The sequence below is a fragment of the Triturus cristatus genome, chromosome 4_2 (assembly GCF_964204655.1).
Source record: "Triturus cristatus chromosome 4_2, aTriCri1.1, whole genome shotgun sequence".
In the NCBI taxonomy this organism is placed as follows: domain Eukaryota; kingdom Metazoa; phylum Chordata; class Amphibia; order Caudata; family Salamandridae; genus Triturus; species Triturus cristatus.
In genome coordinates, this window is record NC_140586.1 from 434,550,876 (window position 1) to 434,566,342 (window position 15,467).

At 44.3% G+C, this 15,467-nt stretch overlaps 1 protein-coding gene across 1 annotated transcript in view; it reads right to left on the reverse strand.

Annotated features, from left to right (window-relative positions):
- RPF1 (ribosome production factor 1 homolog) overlaps positions 1 to 13,497 on the reverse strand; it is a 157,448-nt gene extending 143,951 nt beyond the window's left edge. The window contains exon 1 of the mRNA XM_085601926.1: positions 13,225 to 13,497. Coding sequence (XP_085458052.1) covers positions 13,225 to 13,416 — 192 coding nt within the window. The 5' untranslated portion in view covers positions 13,417 to 13,497. The remainder of the gene's footprint in view (positions 1 to 13,224) is intronic.
- Between the last annotated feature and the right edge of the window lie 1,970 nt (positions 13,498 to 15,467).

The window sequence follows — 15,467 nt, forward strand, 5'->3', positions numbered from 1 at the left end:
ATGCGTCAAATACGGTCTGTAGGGGGGGAAGTGATGTATTAATTCCGAGACGGTTCTGGTCTGCGGGTGATGCATTGGGAAAACTTGCGGCACAGGTACGATGTGTGGAAATCCGGGATGTGTTGACGATCGACGCTGCGCCATCGAGCGGCGCTGCATCAGTTTCTGCAGCCGTAACCCCTCGATGCTTGGGTTTTTGACGCGGCGACAGGTGATGCGCCGGTTTCGGCAGCGGTGCCACGATACGTAGAGATTCTTCCCGCAGTGCTGCGTTAGAAGAACTGCCGCAAGAAGAGCGATGCGTCAATTTTCTTGTCGTTGCGTTGCTTTTCCAGCTCCCAACAGCAGCAACAACCTCCAGAGGCCCAACACAGTCCCAGGTACCTCTTGGCATGTCTGAACTGCTAACAAGGAAGTTCAGGGGAGCTGGGGGTGAAGTCTTTGTGTCCTTAAGACTTCAGAACAGGAGGCCAGTACGCACAGGCCCATGCCCCCCCCCCCAGTGTCCCCAAGCAGGGGACACAGCACACAGGAAACTACTTATCCTTTCCTTGGCAGGATCAGCTACTACAGGCCAACCCCAGACGGCACATAGCCAAGGGGCAGTACTTCTCCTTCAGTTTCTCCAGCTCTTCTGTTTGGCAAAGGTTCATCTTGGATTCCAGAAATGATCTAAGGGTCTGGGTTTAAGGGCTAATACTTATACCTCAAAATTTCTTTGTTCTCTTTATGCAAGTGTCTCTGATCCCGGTCCTCACTGGTGTAGTATGACCACAGGGGGTGGAGACAGCATTGTTCAAGGGAGACAGGCCCTACTCGGGTGCTAAGAACTCTCTTCCCACTACTTGAAATTCAGCCATGGTCTATTCAGCTCAGCTGCGAGTCATCCAGGAAGGGCCAGTCACACCTCAACCCCCCTAGTGGCTGTCTACTGTGAATGCACATCCCCAGCCCCTGTCACTCCAAAACCAGAGAGTCAATACAGAAACAGACAGAGGCACACAGAATGGTTACACAAGAAAATGCCTACTTACTAAAAGTGGCATTTTCAAACACAATTTAAATACCATCTTTACTAAAAGATGTGTTATTAAATTCTGAGTTCAGAGAGCCTAAACTTTATTTATCTACCTTGTTCCAACGGGAAGTTATACTTGTAAGGTGTTACAAAGGATTTCCCATTCTATCGTAATGGGGCAAGATAGCCTTCCAATAGTGAAAAACGAAATTGGTAGTATTTCACTATCAGGACAATATCACACACACACCAGTACATGTCCTACCTTTTACATACACTGCACCCTGCCCGTGGGGGTACCTTGGGCCTACCATAGGGATGTCTTACATGTAGAAAAAGGAAAGGTTAGGGCCTGGCAAGTGGGTGCACTTGCCACGTTGACATGGCAGTTAACAACTGAGCACAGACACTGCAGTGGCAGGTCTGAGGCATCTTTTCAGGGCTGCTCATGTGGGTGGCACAATCAGTGCTGCAAGCCCACTAGTACATATGATATACAGGCCCTGGCACACGTCTGTGCACTTTACTAGGGACTTACCAGTAAATCAAATATGCTAATCAGGGAGAACCAATTGTAACAACAATTTAACAGGGAGCACTTGCACTTTGACACTAAACACCAGTGGCAAAGTGCCCAAAGCATCTAAGTCAGCAAAAACGAAATCCAGCACAGTATCCAAAATACAGGACGTGGAGGCAAAAAGTAAGGGTAAACCACGCCAAAGAAGCCAAGTCAAACATATGTAATACAGTAGGTACCATGTATGTTGAATGTAAGAAAATCTTTGGAAAACTCTCCTGTCCAAAAATGGTTTAACCACGACTGTACTGCTGTACTTACATTATTTTAACTTGCAACCAAAAAGTTACCACCTTACAGAGGATATAAGATTAGCCAGGCATAATTATAAACTGGCCCAAGACAAGAGAAGGGAAGAAATTAGAGTGAAGGTTTGAGAGGATCTGGAGGTTAGCTCACAACTCAGGGATAACAGAGCATTCTGGGAAATTATCCGTAGAGAATAGTTTGTTATATCCCGGCAAAAGACTGGGTACTTCATTTCTCAAACTTTTTCGATTCAGATAACCTGCTGCCCGCCCAGCCAACATTCGTAGACCCCACTCCCCAACCTGACGGGTGCCACTCTTCTAGGTCCACTCTTCTAGGTGATTGCATCAAGGTGTGTGATGGTGTTAAGCCCATCTTAAGGTGCCCACCTGGGAAAGCGCCCAAACTTGATTGAATTCCACAAAACCCCAGCTTTTGGGCTCCTCTATTAACAAACGTATTTTGTGCTGGAATCAGGGGAAGCCTAATTACATCATAGAGGAAGTCAACTATAGTTCCGATATTAAAAAACAGGAGACAGAAAACTACCGTCCTCTTACCGCCCCATTTCCTTATGGGATTAATCAGTGAATGTTTTAGGGACAGTAATCCTTGAAAAATTGGTAGACTGGGCCAAAGACAACACCTTTTTTTATGTGCAATATGGCTTCAACCCAGACTTTTGCACAGTAAAATCTTTAAATGTATTCTTGATAATGGGGAAATACGTTAAAGCCAGGAGACGTCCCCTACACATGGTGTAATAGACCTCTCCTGTGCCTTCGACTTGGTGGACAGGGGGGGGGGGGGGGAGATCTGGAATCTGAACGAGCTGGCAGGAATTGTACCACACCCCCCCACCTCCAATAGAGCTACTCAAGTCTTTTCACTGGGGCACAACCACTAGAGTTTGTTATGGCCAAAGCGTGGAATGCACCAAACTTATCCAGTAAATCACAGGGTAAGGCATGGATGTATTCTAGTTCCCTTTTTAGGTCTCGCCTGAGCCAGCACATGCGCTGCTCTGCGAGACATTTAGTAAGTGGGTTTTCTAAGTGCTACCACACGCTTTTACTGGCCTCAAGCTTGCGGTTACGCGCGCGGGCACACGCGCAGCCGCCATCTGCCTTTCCGTCATGCCTCCTTAAGCACATCGCTTGCGGCACCCTTACAGCGCGATCACTTTCACTTTTTCCTGTGCCGCGCGCGCATCACTCGCGTGCTTTTTAAAAAAAATGTATCGTCCCCTTTCCATCCCGGTGCTCCTTTGCTTTTACCCATAGGGTTCACTCTGCCCCACCTCGCCTCCTGTTAAATGTTCACTTGCTTTCGTAGTTTCTGTCCCTCGCAAGTCTGTTCTTTTCTTCATGCATTTCTCTCCCCCCTTGGACCCCGCCTCCCTCTCACTACGATCTTTCTTCTTTACCTTCTACCACTTTCGCGGCCAATGCTTGTCTTCTCTGTCTTCTCAGCACCATGATCATGTCAAAGACACAAAGACATGCACAGCACTAGACGCATAGCTCTGCCATGATGTCAAGTCACCACTAAGCTTTGCAATGATTTCACCCATCCTCGCCCCTCAAGCACAAGAAGGCCTGAGGCTGAGACGCTGAGGGGCTGCCATCACTGTGGCTTCTCAGCTCTGCAGCGCCTGTTACCTTAAATGACCCCCCCTAAGCTAGAGTAACAGGCTCGCCAGTCGCCATCATACCAGCACAGCAGCAATAGACACCCAAGCCTGCAACAGGTTTACCACTCCCTCAGAACTAGACACACAGCTCTGCCATGATGGCAATTCTGAAACAGGATTGTTTTGGCATAATTCAGTTCAATTAAAGTTTATAACGGCCAATCAAAATACAGAAACAACTCAATCCTTCGCTTTCCGGTTAGCAAGTAACCCCCAAGGGTTTCCAATTCCATGTATGTTCAATTACAATGTCTAAATTAGGATATGATGCAACCTTTTTCTAGACAAACCCCGCCTGTACACCAAAACATTTTGGCCAACCAAAGTATTCTTTCAGCTTATTATCCCTGTGCGAGGCCTCTTTGAAGAATCCCAGGGCAGAGAGGGTTACAGGGCTGAAGCTGTGACTCACACTGCAAAACTGAACAAAAACGCCAGAAGTCAACAATACAGTAGTGATATCAAAGCCATTAAATGACTGTGAATAGGGAGCAGGGACACCGGTGTAGGCGGTCTCCATCGATAACGGATCCTTTAGATGCAACTGATGCCACGAACGACACGCTGCCCTCTTCGATAAACAAGCATTGGCATAGCCAATAGGTCTCGCTTTTGGGACCTTATAAGTGTTTAGCCATGCAACAGTTGATGTTGTTGCACAAAGGATATTGTGCTGCATAACTAAATACTTATAAGGTCGCAAAAGCGAGACCTATTGGTTATGCAATGCTCGTTATTTTATACTAGCACCCTTGAGTCAGAACTGGTTAAAAAGGAAAAGATCTACCCAATGTTGGGAGCTGCCCAGTCCCTGTCCTCCTTTAAGCAGACAACACACTTTTAATTGGACATACTGTAAACAGTTTTCAGACACTGCTTGATTCTTTTAACGATTTTATCCTTATACTATCTGTGCCTGAGCAGTGTTTCGAATTTGCTGTTTTGCATTTTATATCATGAAATGTTTGAATACATGTATGAATTTTATTTCTGATTTATGGTGGTTTTTTATGGTCAACATTGTCCGAATAAAGAAATACTTGGCTTTAAGTGATCGCCTCAATCTTGGACAGCTTGTGCAGGTCTTGTATTGTCATTTCTTCTAAAGAGCTTTGTGACAGGCTTAAATCTTTTGCCTCGAAAAAATAAAATGCAGTGTGCTGGTTGTGACTAAATGGTTTGCAGCAAAAACGATGCCCATTCTGCCTGCTCGCTGTTCAGAGATATGCACACTTAAGAGCCAGCACTATTCCGCCTCAAACATGGGCTTGTGAAAGAGGTGAACAATTTCTTGACTAGCCTTGATCCTCTGGATCCACTCAGAGAACCTGATACAGAATGGCTTTTAATACTCCTCTTTTTTTTCTCCCATTATTATTCGCTACATGATTCATTCACCAATTCAGGAATTACCATTTCCCAATCCCTGGACAGAATCTATTCCCATGTGAACCAATCAGTTGCCACCTCATCAACATCTTGTAAGTGTCTGCCAAAATACTCAAAAGAAAATTGTCGGGAAATAAAGCTGCAATCATGAATGCCTAGATGATTGGTTCCCTATTCAATCATGCTTTCGTGCAAAGCACAGGACGGAGGCTGTTTTACTGGGCTTTTGAGGTTATCTACTGAGCTTCAATTATAGTACAGTATCTATTTTGGACTTGCTGGACTTACACAGAGGACCACTCCAGAATACTGGAGCAGTTGTTCACTGTGCCGGGATCCATGGAGGGCAGAGGTGCAGAAATATCCTCTGGGCAAGATTAATGCAAAAGCACTGTACTGTGCCCTGTCAATGCCCCAGCAGCCATGACTTTAGAAAGTTCAGAATGTAATGTCTCTAAAGCACATACAGAACTCCGTTAGCACCCGGTCTCAGAGGATATATGTTTCAAAATTGCAATGAAATGTCTAACACAAAAAAGTTCCAGATTATTTATCTACTAATAATCTAATGCCCATCCCCTATACACACACACACACACACACACACACACACACACACACGTCTGGCTGTAATATAGGCATTAACAATAAAGCTCTTCTCAGGATTCTGTAATGCAATCTTTCTACCTGGAGTGGATGGTCTTTTTTGTGGAAATGTCCAGCACCTGCAGTTTTATACTACACTATCCACTTCGATGACAACTCTAAAGTAAAAGCAAAATACTTGCATAAAATTCTTGCATGTGGCTACGCAAGTTAAGAAGACTAGTGCCAAGAGACATAGTTTAGCATGCACTATTTAAAATAAATTGTTCATAAATATTTCAGAGATTAATTATAACTGATTAAATCATGTCCCTGGGATTTTCAAAACCTTAAAGGGACCTGCCTGCAAAAAGCACAACTAATAACTAAGTTGATTATTTATTAAACTAACAATAATAAGTCTATTAAATAAAGATATTTTCTCAACGTGTGCATAAAAACATTCTTGAGGTTGGTCTAAACCCTTTCATGATGGGGAGGTAATTCTCAACTGTAGCAGATACTAATATGAAACGCCTCTCGTATGCAAAAATTTAAAGTTAGTATAAACTGTATTTTAAATCATTTGGAACAACTTCTATAACAAATGGCGTCTATAGAAAAGACTTTAATGCAAGATCATGGGCAAACACATGATTCACGAACCTGAATTCTCTAGTGCTTTCTTTTCCGCATTCACTTATAAGTCTACCCCTTAACTCCTCCGTCTAAAGTGTCAGCTACTCCTTAAACATGGGTGCCAGCACTATTTCCGCTGAAGGACTCGTGAAAGAGCACGCGAGAATGAACTCTTCTCTGGAACCAAGATGACAAGAGTGAGTCTTTATTTTCAGCTAGTAAATTCAGACAGTTAAGTTGCTACTGATAAGAATGAACAAGATGGATGGGGAGGGTGTTACAGATAATGCTAAGACATCAGTCCCACACCCCATGGGGGCACCCACTGTGGGCAGCATAAAAGATTTTGCAAGCCACATTGTTTCTAAAGAATCTGAATGTTTTCGACTAGTCCAAAAATGAATGGGAAAAAGCTACAGAATGTGGCTTGACTTTTTAAACGTTTTTACATAGATGGCTTTTTTTAATTATTATTATTTTTATATAAGAATACAATCACAAATACTGTTGCCGGGTTAGCCACCACTAGCATGTACAGCTCTTACATTGTTGTAAACAGTGGTTACCCTTTTGCTGGTTAGTTTTGACAGCGAAGGAGCTGTAAGGAGGAAAGGACAGTAAAGTTACAGTTGAAAGAGAAAAGGTGGATAGGACAGGCATTAGAGAGGTACACTTCTTCGGCTTTACATTAGCATTGGTTATATCGGATTACAGCATAGATGGCTTTAATAGTCATGGCGTTTCAGGCACCAACGTGCTCTATTATTGGACACTGCAAGTATGTGGGCTCAAAATTACACTACGGAGAGCTTTGCTGGCTAACAATTCGGTACTGTCTGAAAGACTCATGCATGACAAAATGTCAGCTGGAGGCTGTGTTTTTAAATATCCAAAACGATATGTTCTGTTTCAAATACTTTTACTGCTTGTTCTGCCTTTAAAACCTAATAAAAACCCTGTTTACCTATTTTAGGAAAATGGTCCATTTCAGTCAGTGTAAGACAACAAACACTGGCAATGCAATATGGTCAGACTTTTCTATAGTAAGGCTCTTAAAATGTTTACCAAGTTTCACTAACACACAAGCCAGGTAAAGCAGCAACAGTCGGTGCAAGTTTTTCTAATACTACACAGAGATTAAATACCGGTTGGCAGGGCTAAGCAAATTTGTTTTACTCATCACGCAGTAAATGGATGTCGGTGTGAATCTGCTTCATCCTGTCACAGATGAAAAATAAAGAGCAGACCACCATATGAACCGCAGACAAATTTCCTAGTTTACATGCAGTTTGAGCCAGACATAGTGTTAGAATGGCTCTCCATTAATCATTTTTTGCTGACCATGAAGAATTACACAACCAGCATATCGTGCCTAAAATCTGCAACTTCTCTGGCTCACCTGCAGATTGGATCTGGGTGGTTTTCACTGCCCAATTATCGCAAGTAGATTAAAAACAAGCACTGGCAAAGCCAATATGTCTTCCCTATGCAAGATCTATTGGCTTTGTCAATGTTTTTAGTCATGTTCCAAAGCAGTGCGGCTGCTGTGTAGCATGACTGAAAGTGAAAAATAAAAGTGCTATGATACAGTCAATGCTGGATGTGTAATAGCACGTTTTAGGTCGAGGCTAGCATTGGAGCGCGCATGCGCTGCTCACTCTGCGAGGCATGCTGTAGTAGGGTATGATGTTGAAGTGCTGTGGAAGCCTCGCCCATACTTTTCATTAGCTGGTATCATGGTGCTTGATAAATGCTGGCTTCGGATTCAATGTCAGGCTTCTTAGTCGTTCCTTGTTACCGCCCCGTCTCCTTTTGTGACCGCCCTACTGGACCTTTTACTTGCGGTGTTACACGGTCAGCGTTATTGTAGTCAGTGAACACTATATTCTTTCAGGCGCACACTGCTCAGCAGTGGCGCTGCTTACCCCATTGGTGGCCGGCTGCGGTGCGTGTTGCTCGCTGGCTGGAGGTGCGTTAGCTGTTTCGGCTGCACACGCTGCGAACAGGAGAGGCGCTCTTATTCCCAGAGGGAGCCCAAGGCTTGTTTTTTAAGGCATGGGGATGGTTGAGTGATTTGCCCAGAATCACAGGATGTTGAGCTGCAGAGAATCAAACCTATCCCCCAACTTCTAAAATCAGCACCTCTGGCCATAACCTCACATTCTACGGCCATTTTCTGCAAACTTTTTTTTCCTGGGCAGTGAACTATATCAAAACATTATTCCATTTCAGCAGACTTTGTACTTATCGTCTCAAAGTAATAAAAACATAATTTGCCGTCTCGGCGCTTTAAAATAAGTGGGATTAAAAGTTCCCATCTACACTCTATGTCAAAAGTTTCCTGCTAAAATAAACAATTCTCAATAAATGGCAGACACTAAGAATGCAAAGAAATTGTGTCTGGCGAACAGAGGGACTTTTTTTTCATTTTTCTGGGTGCAAGGCGAGTGGGTGGGGTCTCTTATAGTGAATTGGCCCTTCAGCACCCAGCACATGCCAGACCCAGGACTGCTCACCCAGGAGCCCTCTCCGCTGCCTCTCGGAGGGCCTGGAAGTGGGTGAATAATTGGCGGAACACAGCCTAATTAGGGCCAATTGGGCATGAGCCCTTCTCTTAGGGTACGTGTAATGAGGGCACGGTTTAGTCAACAAGGGTATTAATAGAAGCCATTAGGCGCAGCGAAGGTGTCTGGGAAGGCACACAGAGAAACACCGTGTTCAGGTAAGAGATGGCACAGTTGCCTTGTAGTGGACAGGGTGCCGTCTCTTAGCCCTGACGCCGCGAGCTCCCCAGGGCTACAGCCAGGCTGCGAGTAGAAATGAAGGGAGGGCTAGTTAAAAACAAATACAGGTGGAAGGCTATTAGCGGTAAATATACATATTGTGAGGGCAGGCCAGACAACGGATAGGCGCTGGGGGCGGTGAGCCCTGTGTGAGATTAGCTAGGCAGTACTGCAGAATCACTGATAAACATAGTGACGCCGGCCTGGTTTATTTGCTAGCCAATCATTCACCCCACCTGTCTGCCCTTGCAGTGGGCGGTGGCACTGCATGTTTATCTGGTGCCATAGTGTGAATGTCCGTGTTTACAGGAGGGTGTCTACAGTTTTGTCACAGTAGTGAAGGACCAGTGTCTTTCTGACAGTCTGGAAAGTGTACACTGTATCACTCAGTGAGAGCAAAGACACCTGCACTGTGCGACAGTTGTTATGGGGTATTCAGGCACTCCAAAGCACGGTGCGTACAAGGGTTTTCTGGCCCAAGAATTCTATATGACACGGATCTGTGAGTGCTGGAGGTGTGACCTTGGTAAACATGAGGGAGCCACGCACCAGCCTCCGACTTACTACAAATGACAAAATGCAGCATTACACTGCGCGGAGGCCGGTCTCCCAGCATGCTCCACAATATGCCATTATTTGCACTTCTAGTCAAGTGAGCCCCTCGCCTTTGCACTCAATAGCAGAGAACTATACCACAAGAGTCCTGTCTGGGCCCCCAAACCTAAGCACAGCTGTAAACTCACTTTTGGTTTGGTCCATAAAAGATCGCACCACGTCCCACAATCTTGTCTCTCCTTGACGAGTGCTACGTCGGAATACCTTTGCTGAAGTCCCAATCGAGCATTAAGATGTTTTAAAACATCGTTACAATGAAACTTATTTGAATCAGCGATTTTAACCGTAAAAAATGCAACAGAAGCAAAATACAGCAAGTGTAAACATATCCGCATTTGTTACTTGGGAGGGGGGGGGGGGTGTACCTCACTCCTGTGGTGGAAGTTTTACCTCACAGGCTGTGCTTCGCCGTCCTGCTGTGTTTTGAATCTGTCTACAAGCATACCCACCTGTCCCACCCTCTGTAATACACCTATCATTCTTCCTTAACAGACTGGATGTCCCTACGGCGAGGGCGACCTGTCGCCCCCTGCACGAGTACTGCCACAAGGCCCCAACTGCTCCTATTCTGGAACAGGAGCTTGAGTTGGAATCTGTCAGAACCACCCCACTCCAGCAGGAGACCTATCCAGATGTGCACGGCAGGAGTCCACAGCTGCAGGCCTGTGCCCTGCCCCCGGTGGCTCCTGGGGGTGAAGCTCCGATGTGGCTGGGCACACGGGGAGAAGAGATACTGTGACGCGGCTTCCTGGGGCGATGCTGCGGCTGATGAATAGGCGGTCAGCAAAGCCGGAAGCGCACTCCACTGTTTCGGTTTGTTTCGGATTACAGTCCATGTTTTGCTGCTTCTCACCAGTAGGGTAAGGAGAGACCTGGGCAGGATGCTCAGTGTGCGAGTGCACCTACTGCTGAGAGCTGCGGCAGACTCAGCCAGCCACTCATCAATCCGAGGTGTAAAAACACGGAAAGAGTGCCGCGGAGCTGGGAAGCGCCTCGCGCAGAACACTATTTAATGCAGGCGTCTAAATCCGTAAGTATGGGAAGCAAGCAGACTGCCGACTGACAAACCTACAAAATATGCTGAAGTGGAAACAGTGACTTCTGAGAGAAACAGCACGACCGCTATCAGATGCATATTGCAGTCTGCCCTTATGGGACGAGGCTGAGCTCCCGGACAGTCCTTTCTCTCTTGCCTCTTAAAACAAGCATGTGCAATGCAATAGGTCTCGCATTTACGCGAGTTTAAGCTATTGGCATTGTAAATGACAATGCCTACTATTTATGTTTTAAAAACGAAAACAAAAATAAAAGGCATTGTTATTTGCAATGTCAAAAGCTCAAACTTGTGTAAATGCGAGACCTATAACATTGCAAATGCTTGTTTCCTTTACTTTCAGGCATGTTGCACAACAGCAGCACTGTGCAATACGGGTACCAGAACACTGACAAAGCCAACAGATCTTGAACAGGCGAGATCTATTGGCTTAGTCAATGCCTGTTGGTCTTTGCCATTGGCATCAAGCTTCAGTCAGCACTAAAATTGTTATATTAGATGTATGTGCTTTCAATCCCTTTCATTACTTTACATGTTGGACTTTGCAGAGGCGTATCATAAGACAAGCAGAAATTTGACCATCATGCCCGGACCAACACACTTTGCACATCGGACACGCCACAACCCCACATTGTTCAAACCTAGGACAATATATAACATCCACTAAAGGAGTGTGTGTTCCTTTCAGGGGAAGGAAACATATCTGTATCTATTTATAAAAATAAAAACATTTTAAACTTACCTTTTAGCCTTCTATGGGGTTTTAGGGGAGGAATGATTTAAGGCTTGGTTTCAAACATTTCCTCTGTGCATTGCATATTCTGTTAATGAACACTTTCCCCTTAGTTTAAGTTTTATTCTGGAACTTAAGTCAAAAACATTTAAACAAAATCCAACAAATGAATTGTTACATTAACAGATAGGATGAAAAAATTTGAAATATAACGCCTACTGGAAAAAGCACCCCTTGCACTAAATGCAAATAAAGGTATTAAGATAGTTATATAGCTGGTCCTGTGAAATCCGGGCACATGAAAAGGCAATACATTACAAACCAGTTCCCTATACCCAAAGTAAAAACAGTAGAAGCTTTGCAAGTTTCCATATACCAACACCAAACACTCATCTGAACTGCAATTATTCAACAAATGCCTACTTGACTGCCAACTTGTGCGACATTTGAAACGTTTTGGTTAATGTACAAAACGAAATGATCATCAAGACACAGTGGATTTGTGTTGGATGTTCTGATGACCATATTGAAAATGTATTTTACCAATAGAAAAGTTAAAATGCATCCTCTCAGACTATAGGGAAAAGTTAACCGAAACGGACAAGGCAAGTCCGTGCATAACTATATAAGCCCTCTACTCTCACCTGTCATACATGCCAGATGACCTGGGTACACGCCACTTTTTCTCGTGACATACATACCCCACTCCATCATCAGTAGCGATGAATTTGCATGTCTGAGTAGAATGGAGGGTGTTCAATTACAAAAGCCTGTTTAGGTTAAGCAGCAGGCAATGTATGAAGTAATACGTTTACCCTGGCAAGCAGTCCAAAGAGCTTTGAGTCTCAACGTTGGCTCAACATCCTGTAATTCTGGGCAAATCACTTTATAATCTCCCTGTGCCTGAAAAAGAAGCATGTGAACTTGGGTAAAGTAAGAGCGCTCGTGAAAAGCGCTCCAATGCTTTCAGGTCGGGTTGAGTTTCGACTATACAGAAATACTGATAAAAAGAAATAGTATCTCAATCACAGCATAGCAGCAGACATACACTAATTAAGATTAATCAATCTGTACTTGGTCCATGCTCCTTATGAATAAAAGTGACGCCTCACAAGCGCTGCCGAATAAGAAGGCAGCAAAGAAGAGTGATAAAGATACCAATGAATTAGAAGTAATGAATGGTCTACAAGCCCCTTTTTAAAGGCGTTTTCAAAAACACAATAGATTGTCTCCAAGTGGTACCACAAGTTTGCTGCCTGCAGGCGAAACCTAAAAGGGGAGTGAGTGCATGAGCGTAAGGAGAGTGCACATGCGAGTGAATGTATGTGCAAGTGTTTGTTCTCACTGAAAATATGCTGCTACCCAAAGGAATAGGGAATCCACAGCATATGTAGGGAGTTACCCTAGTTAAATGCGGATCCAATTAAAGTGAAGGTAAACCTTAGCATACGGGGGTGCCCAAGGAAAAATGTTCTAGTCTGGTCACCCTGGAGATAATTCAGAAAAAATGTGCTTTCAAATGCACTATTTAATCACATTCTTTAAGGTAATATTGCCCCCTCTTACGCTCCAGTAAGCTTGGCACGATCGCTGAAATTGGTGGGGGGATATCCCACTTCTTACGAAGCTCACCAGCAGCAACTAGTGGGCAGTGAGCGGGGACAAATTACAGAGTGTACTGTATGAGCAGAAAAAGCAACAGCAGCGATTTCTCAACTAATGTAACTGCACAGGCTAATCTCAAAATAAAAAAAAATAAACCTGCTGCACTCCCGTTCTACCTGCAATTCAACTCAATCTGAAATTTGAGTCATGTGACCCAGGCCCCACCAATGTCACTGTGAGCATGTTTTCGTCTAGCCTGTAATCTCAGTCCGCTCCAGTACCTTACGCTTCTCTTGCTTGAGCTTCATGAACATGAAATGCCGCCGCTGCTTGTTCTTGATCTCCGATATACTGAACGTTGGTGGGAAGACCGTGGAATCCTGTCCCTCCCCAGAGGGCTCATGCTCCGATCCAGCGACTCCAGAAGCCTTTGGCTGTCGCGACCGCCCCTCACCTGAACTAGTGGGCTCCATGCTGTTATTTCTGAGCCTTCACTAAACATGTGGTGTTCTCACGGTGAACCATGCACTCTCACCTCTGACGATTTCCGCCAAATGCGTGACGTCAAGCCTATTTCACTGAACAAGCACAACCGCTTGTCAATAAAAGACCGAAAGAGGCTGAAGCATGTATTTAGTAGCATGCAGTTCTATAAAGAACGCGATTGGCTGAAAAGTACACGTAACAAAGATGCGCTTCCCTATCATCACAATAAACATTACAGTTGTGTTTAGCTCGTATGCGTATTAAAGCCGCTTTGATTTGCTAAAAAGGTTTTATGTTTCTCTCTGGGTAATTTTAGTATTTTGTATACTTTGCTAACGTGTTTCATTAATTTTGTTTTTTATTCGTGTATGCATCATTCACAACAATGTGCTATTATTTTACTCCGTTGAATCAGCCGTCTCCTTTAATTTTTATGTTTCGCTTGCTTATAGCATTGCATTCAGTGGTCGAAGTGGGCGGGATCGGAATGGTACGGCGTGCCCCTGCTTTGTTAGGTTTATGCAATCCGTTCCCCTACTTTTCTGTTATTGGAAATGTGTCCCAGGACGGCAAAAATTACGAAAGTCTTTAGATAAGGTTCGGCTCTTCGTGGCCGTTCGAGAATGGGCTGGGTGGGCTGAGAAGGAAAAGGACTCTGTCTCTCTACCTTCTTGCCCAGCGAAGACAAGGACAGTGTCCGCTTCCGCTCTGCCACTGGCAGCTGCCACCATCTCTTTCACGTCTTCCCCTTATTGCCTTTCTTTCGGTCTTCTCAGTTGCTTAAAACTGTGACTTCAAAAACGGCTCTAAACCCTCTCTTTCCTTTATTTGTTCCCCTATGAAATGGATCCAAAAAAGAAAGTAGCCCTTTTGCTGCAAATGTCTGTAATGTATTAAAGACGTTTCTCATAAAGAATTTAGTAGTTCTTTACTTGAAGATAAACGGCGGGTACCAAGGGCCCAGAAGCACGAAGACCAGTAGCGTTTAAACAGGCACAACAGAGTTCTGAACATGAAGGGAACCAATAGCCTTACTAATACCAATTTACAGAACAATAGACCTAACAAAGAAATACTGACGTGGCATATCACAATGTCTTTTTCTGACACTTTTCTATTCCAAAGTGCAGCCTCAGGGCGGAGAGAAAAAAGGATAAAAATACAAAAAATAACTAAATAAAGCAAGTCAGAGTGGTCGCAAAGTGTCCAGATTGGTTTTATTCACACCAAAACAAATTAGGGCCCCTTTACAGAGTTTGCCAGTGAAGCGCACTTTTGTTTTTTCGTCTTTCTTTAAACAACTGGGCATATTTACAAAGAAGTGAGAGAGCGCAGCGTTAGCCTTCTTTGCTTAACGCCATGCTCCGCCACTTCTGAAATGTAGGACTGCACCAAATTTACAACAATATGATGCAGCCCTGCGCTTCCCCCTGCGCTGGTGACAATTTCAGCTGCCTAGTGCCAACGCAGTAACTCTTGCATCTTACTGCAAGGGTGCCTGCGTTGTGCGGAATGTTTGGTAATGTGCAGGAAGGCGTCTCTTCCTGCACATAAACAATCATAAATAGCGATTTGTAACTTCTATGTGTGCTGCTTAGTACAGCACATATAGAAGTTGCAACTCGTCATTTTTTAAATGACTGTTTATGTGCAGGAAGGGACACCTTACTGTACATAAACAATCATGCATGGCGTTTTGCTGTTTTTATGTGTGCTGCACAATGCAGCACACATAAAAACAGCAAAAACAAAGAGAAATAAAGCATTTCTCCTCATTGCGCCCTGTTAACACCATGTTGTTCCTGCTTACATTTCACATGCTTTACTTAATCTTGCATCCCCTATGAGTAATTGATTTTTCCAAGTTGTTATATTTTTTTCAGGCAGCATATTACTCGTCTAGTGCATAATTTGAATTGAGTCGCATCCAGGTGTTTATAGCGCAGCACAATTGAGTTATAGCCGGATGCAGTGTGAGTTTCTCTCAGTGGGGCGGTATGGTGTTTAGTGGGGGAGAAGATGTGGCACTATGGCTAGA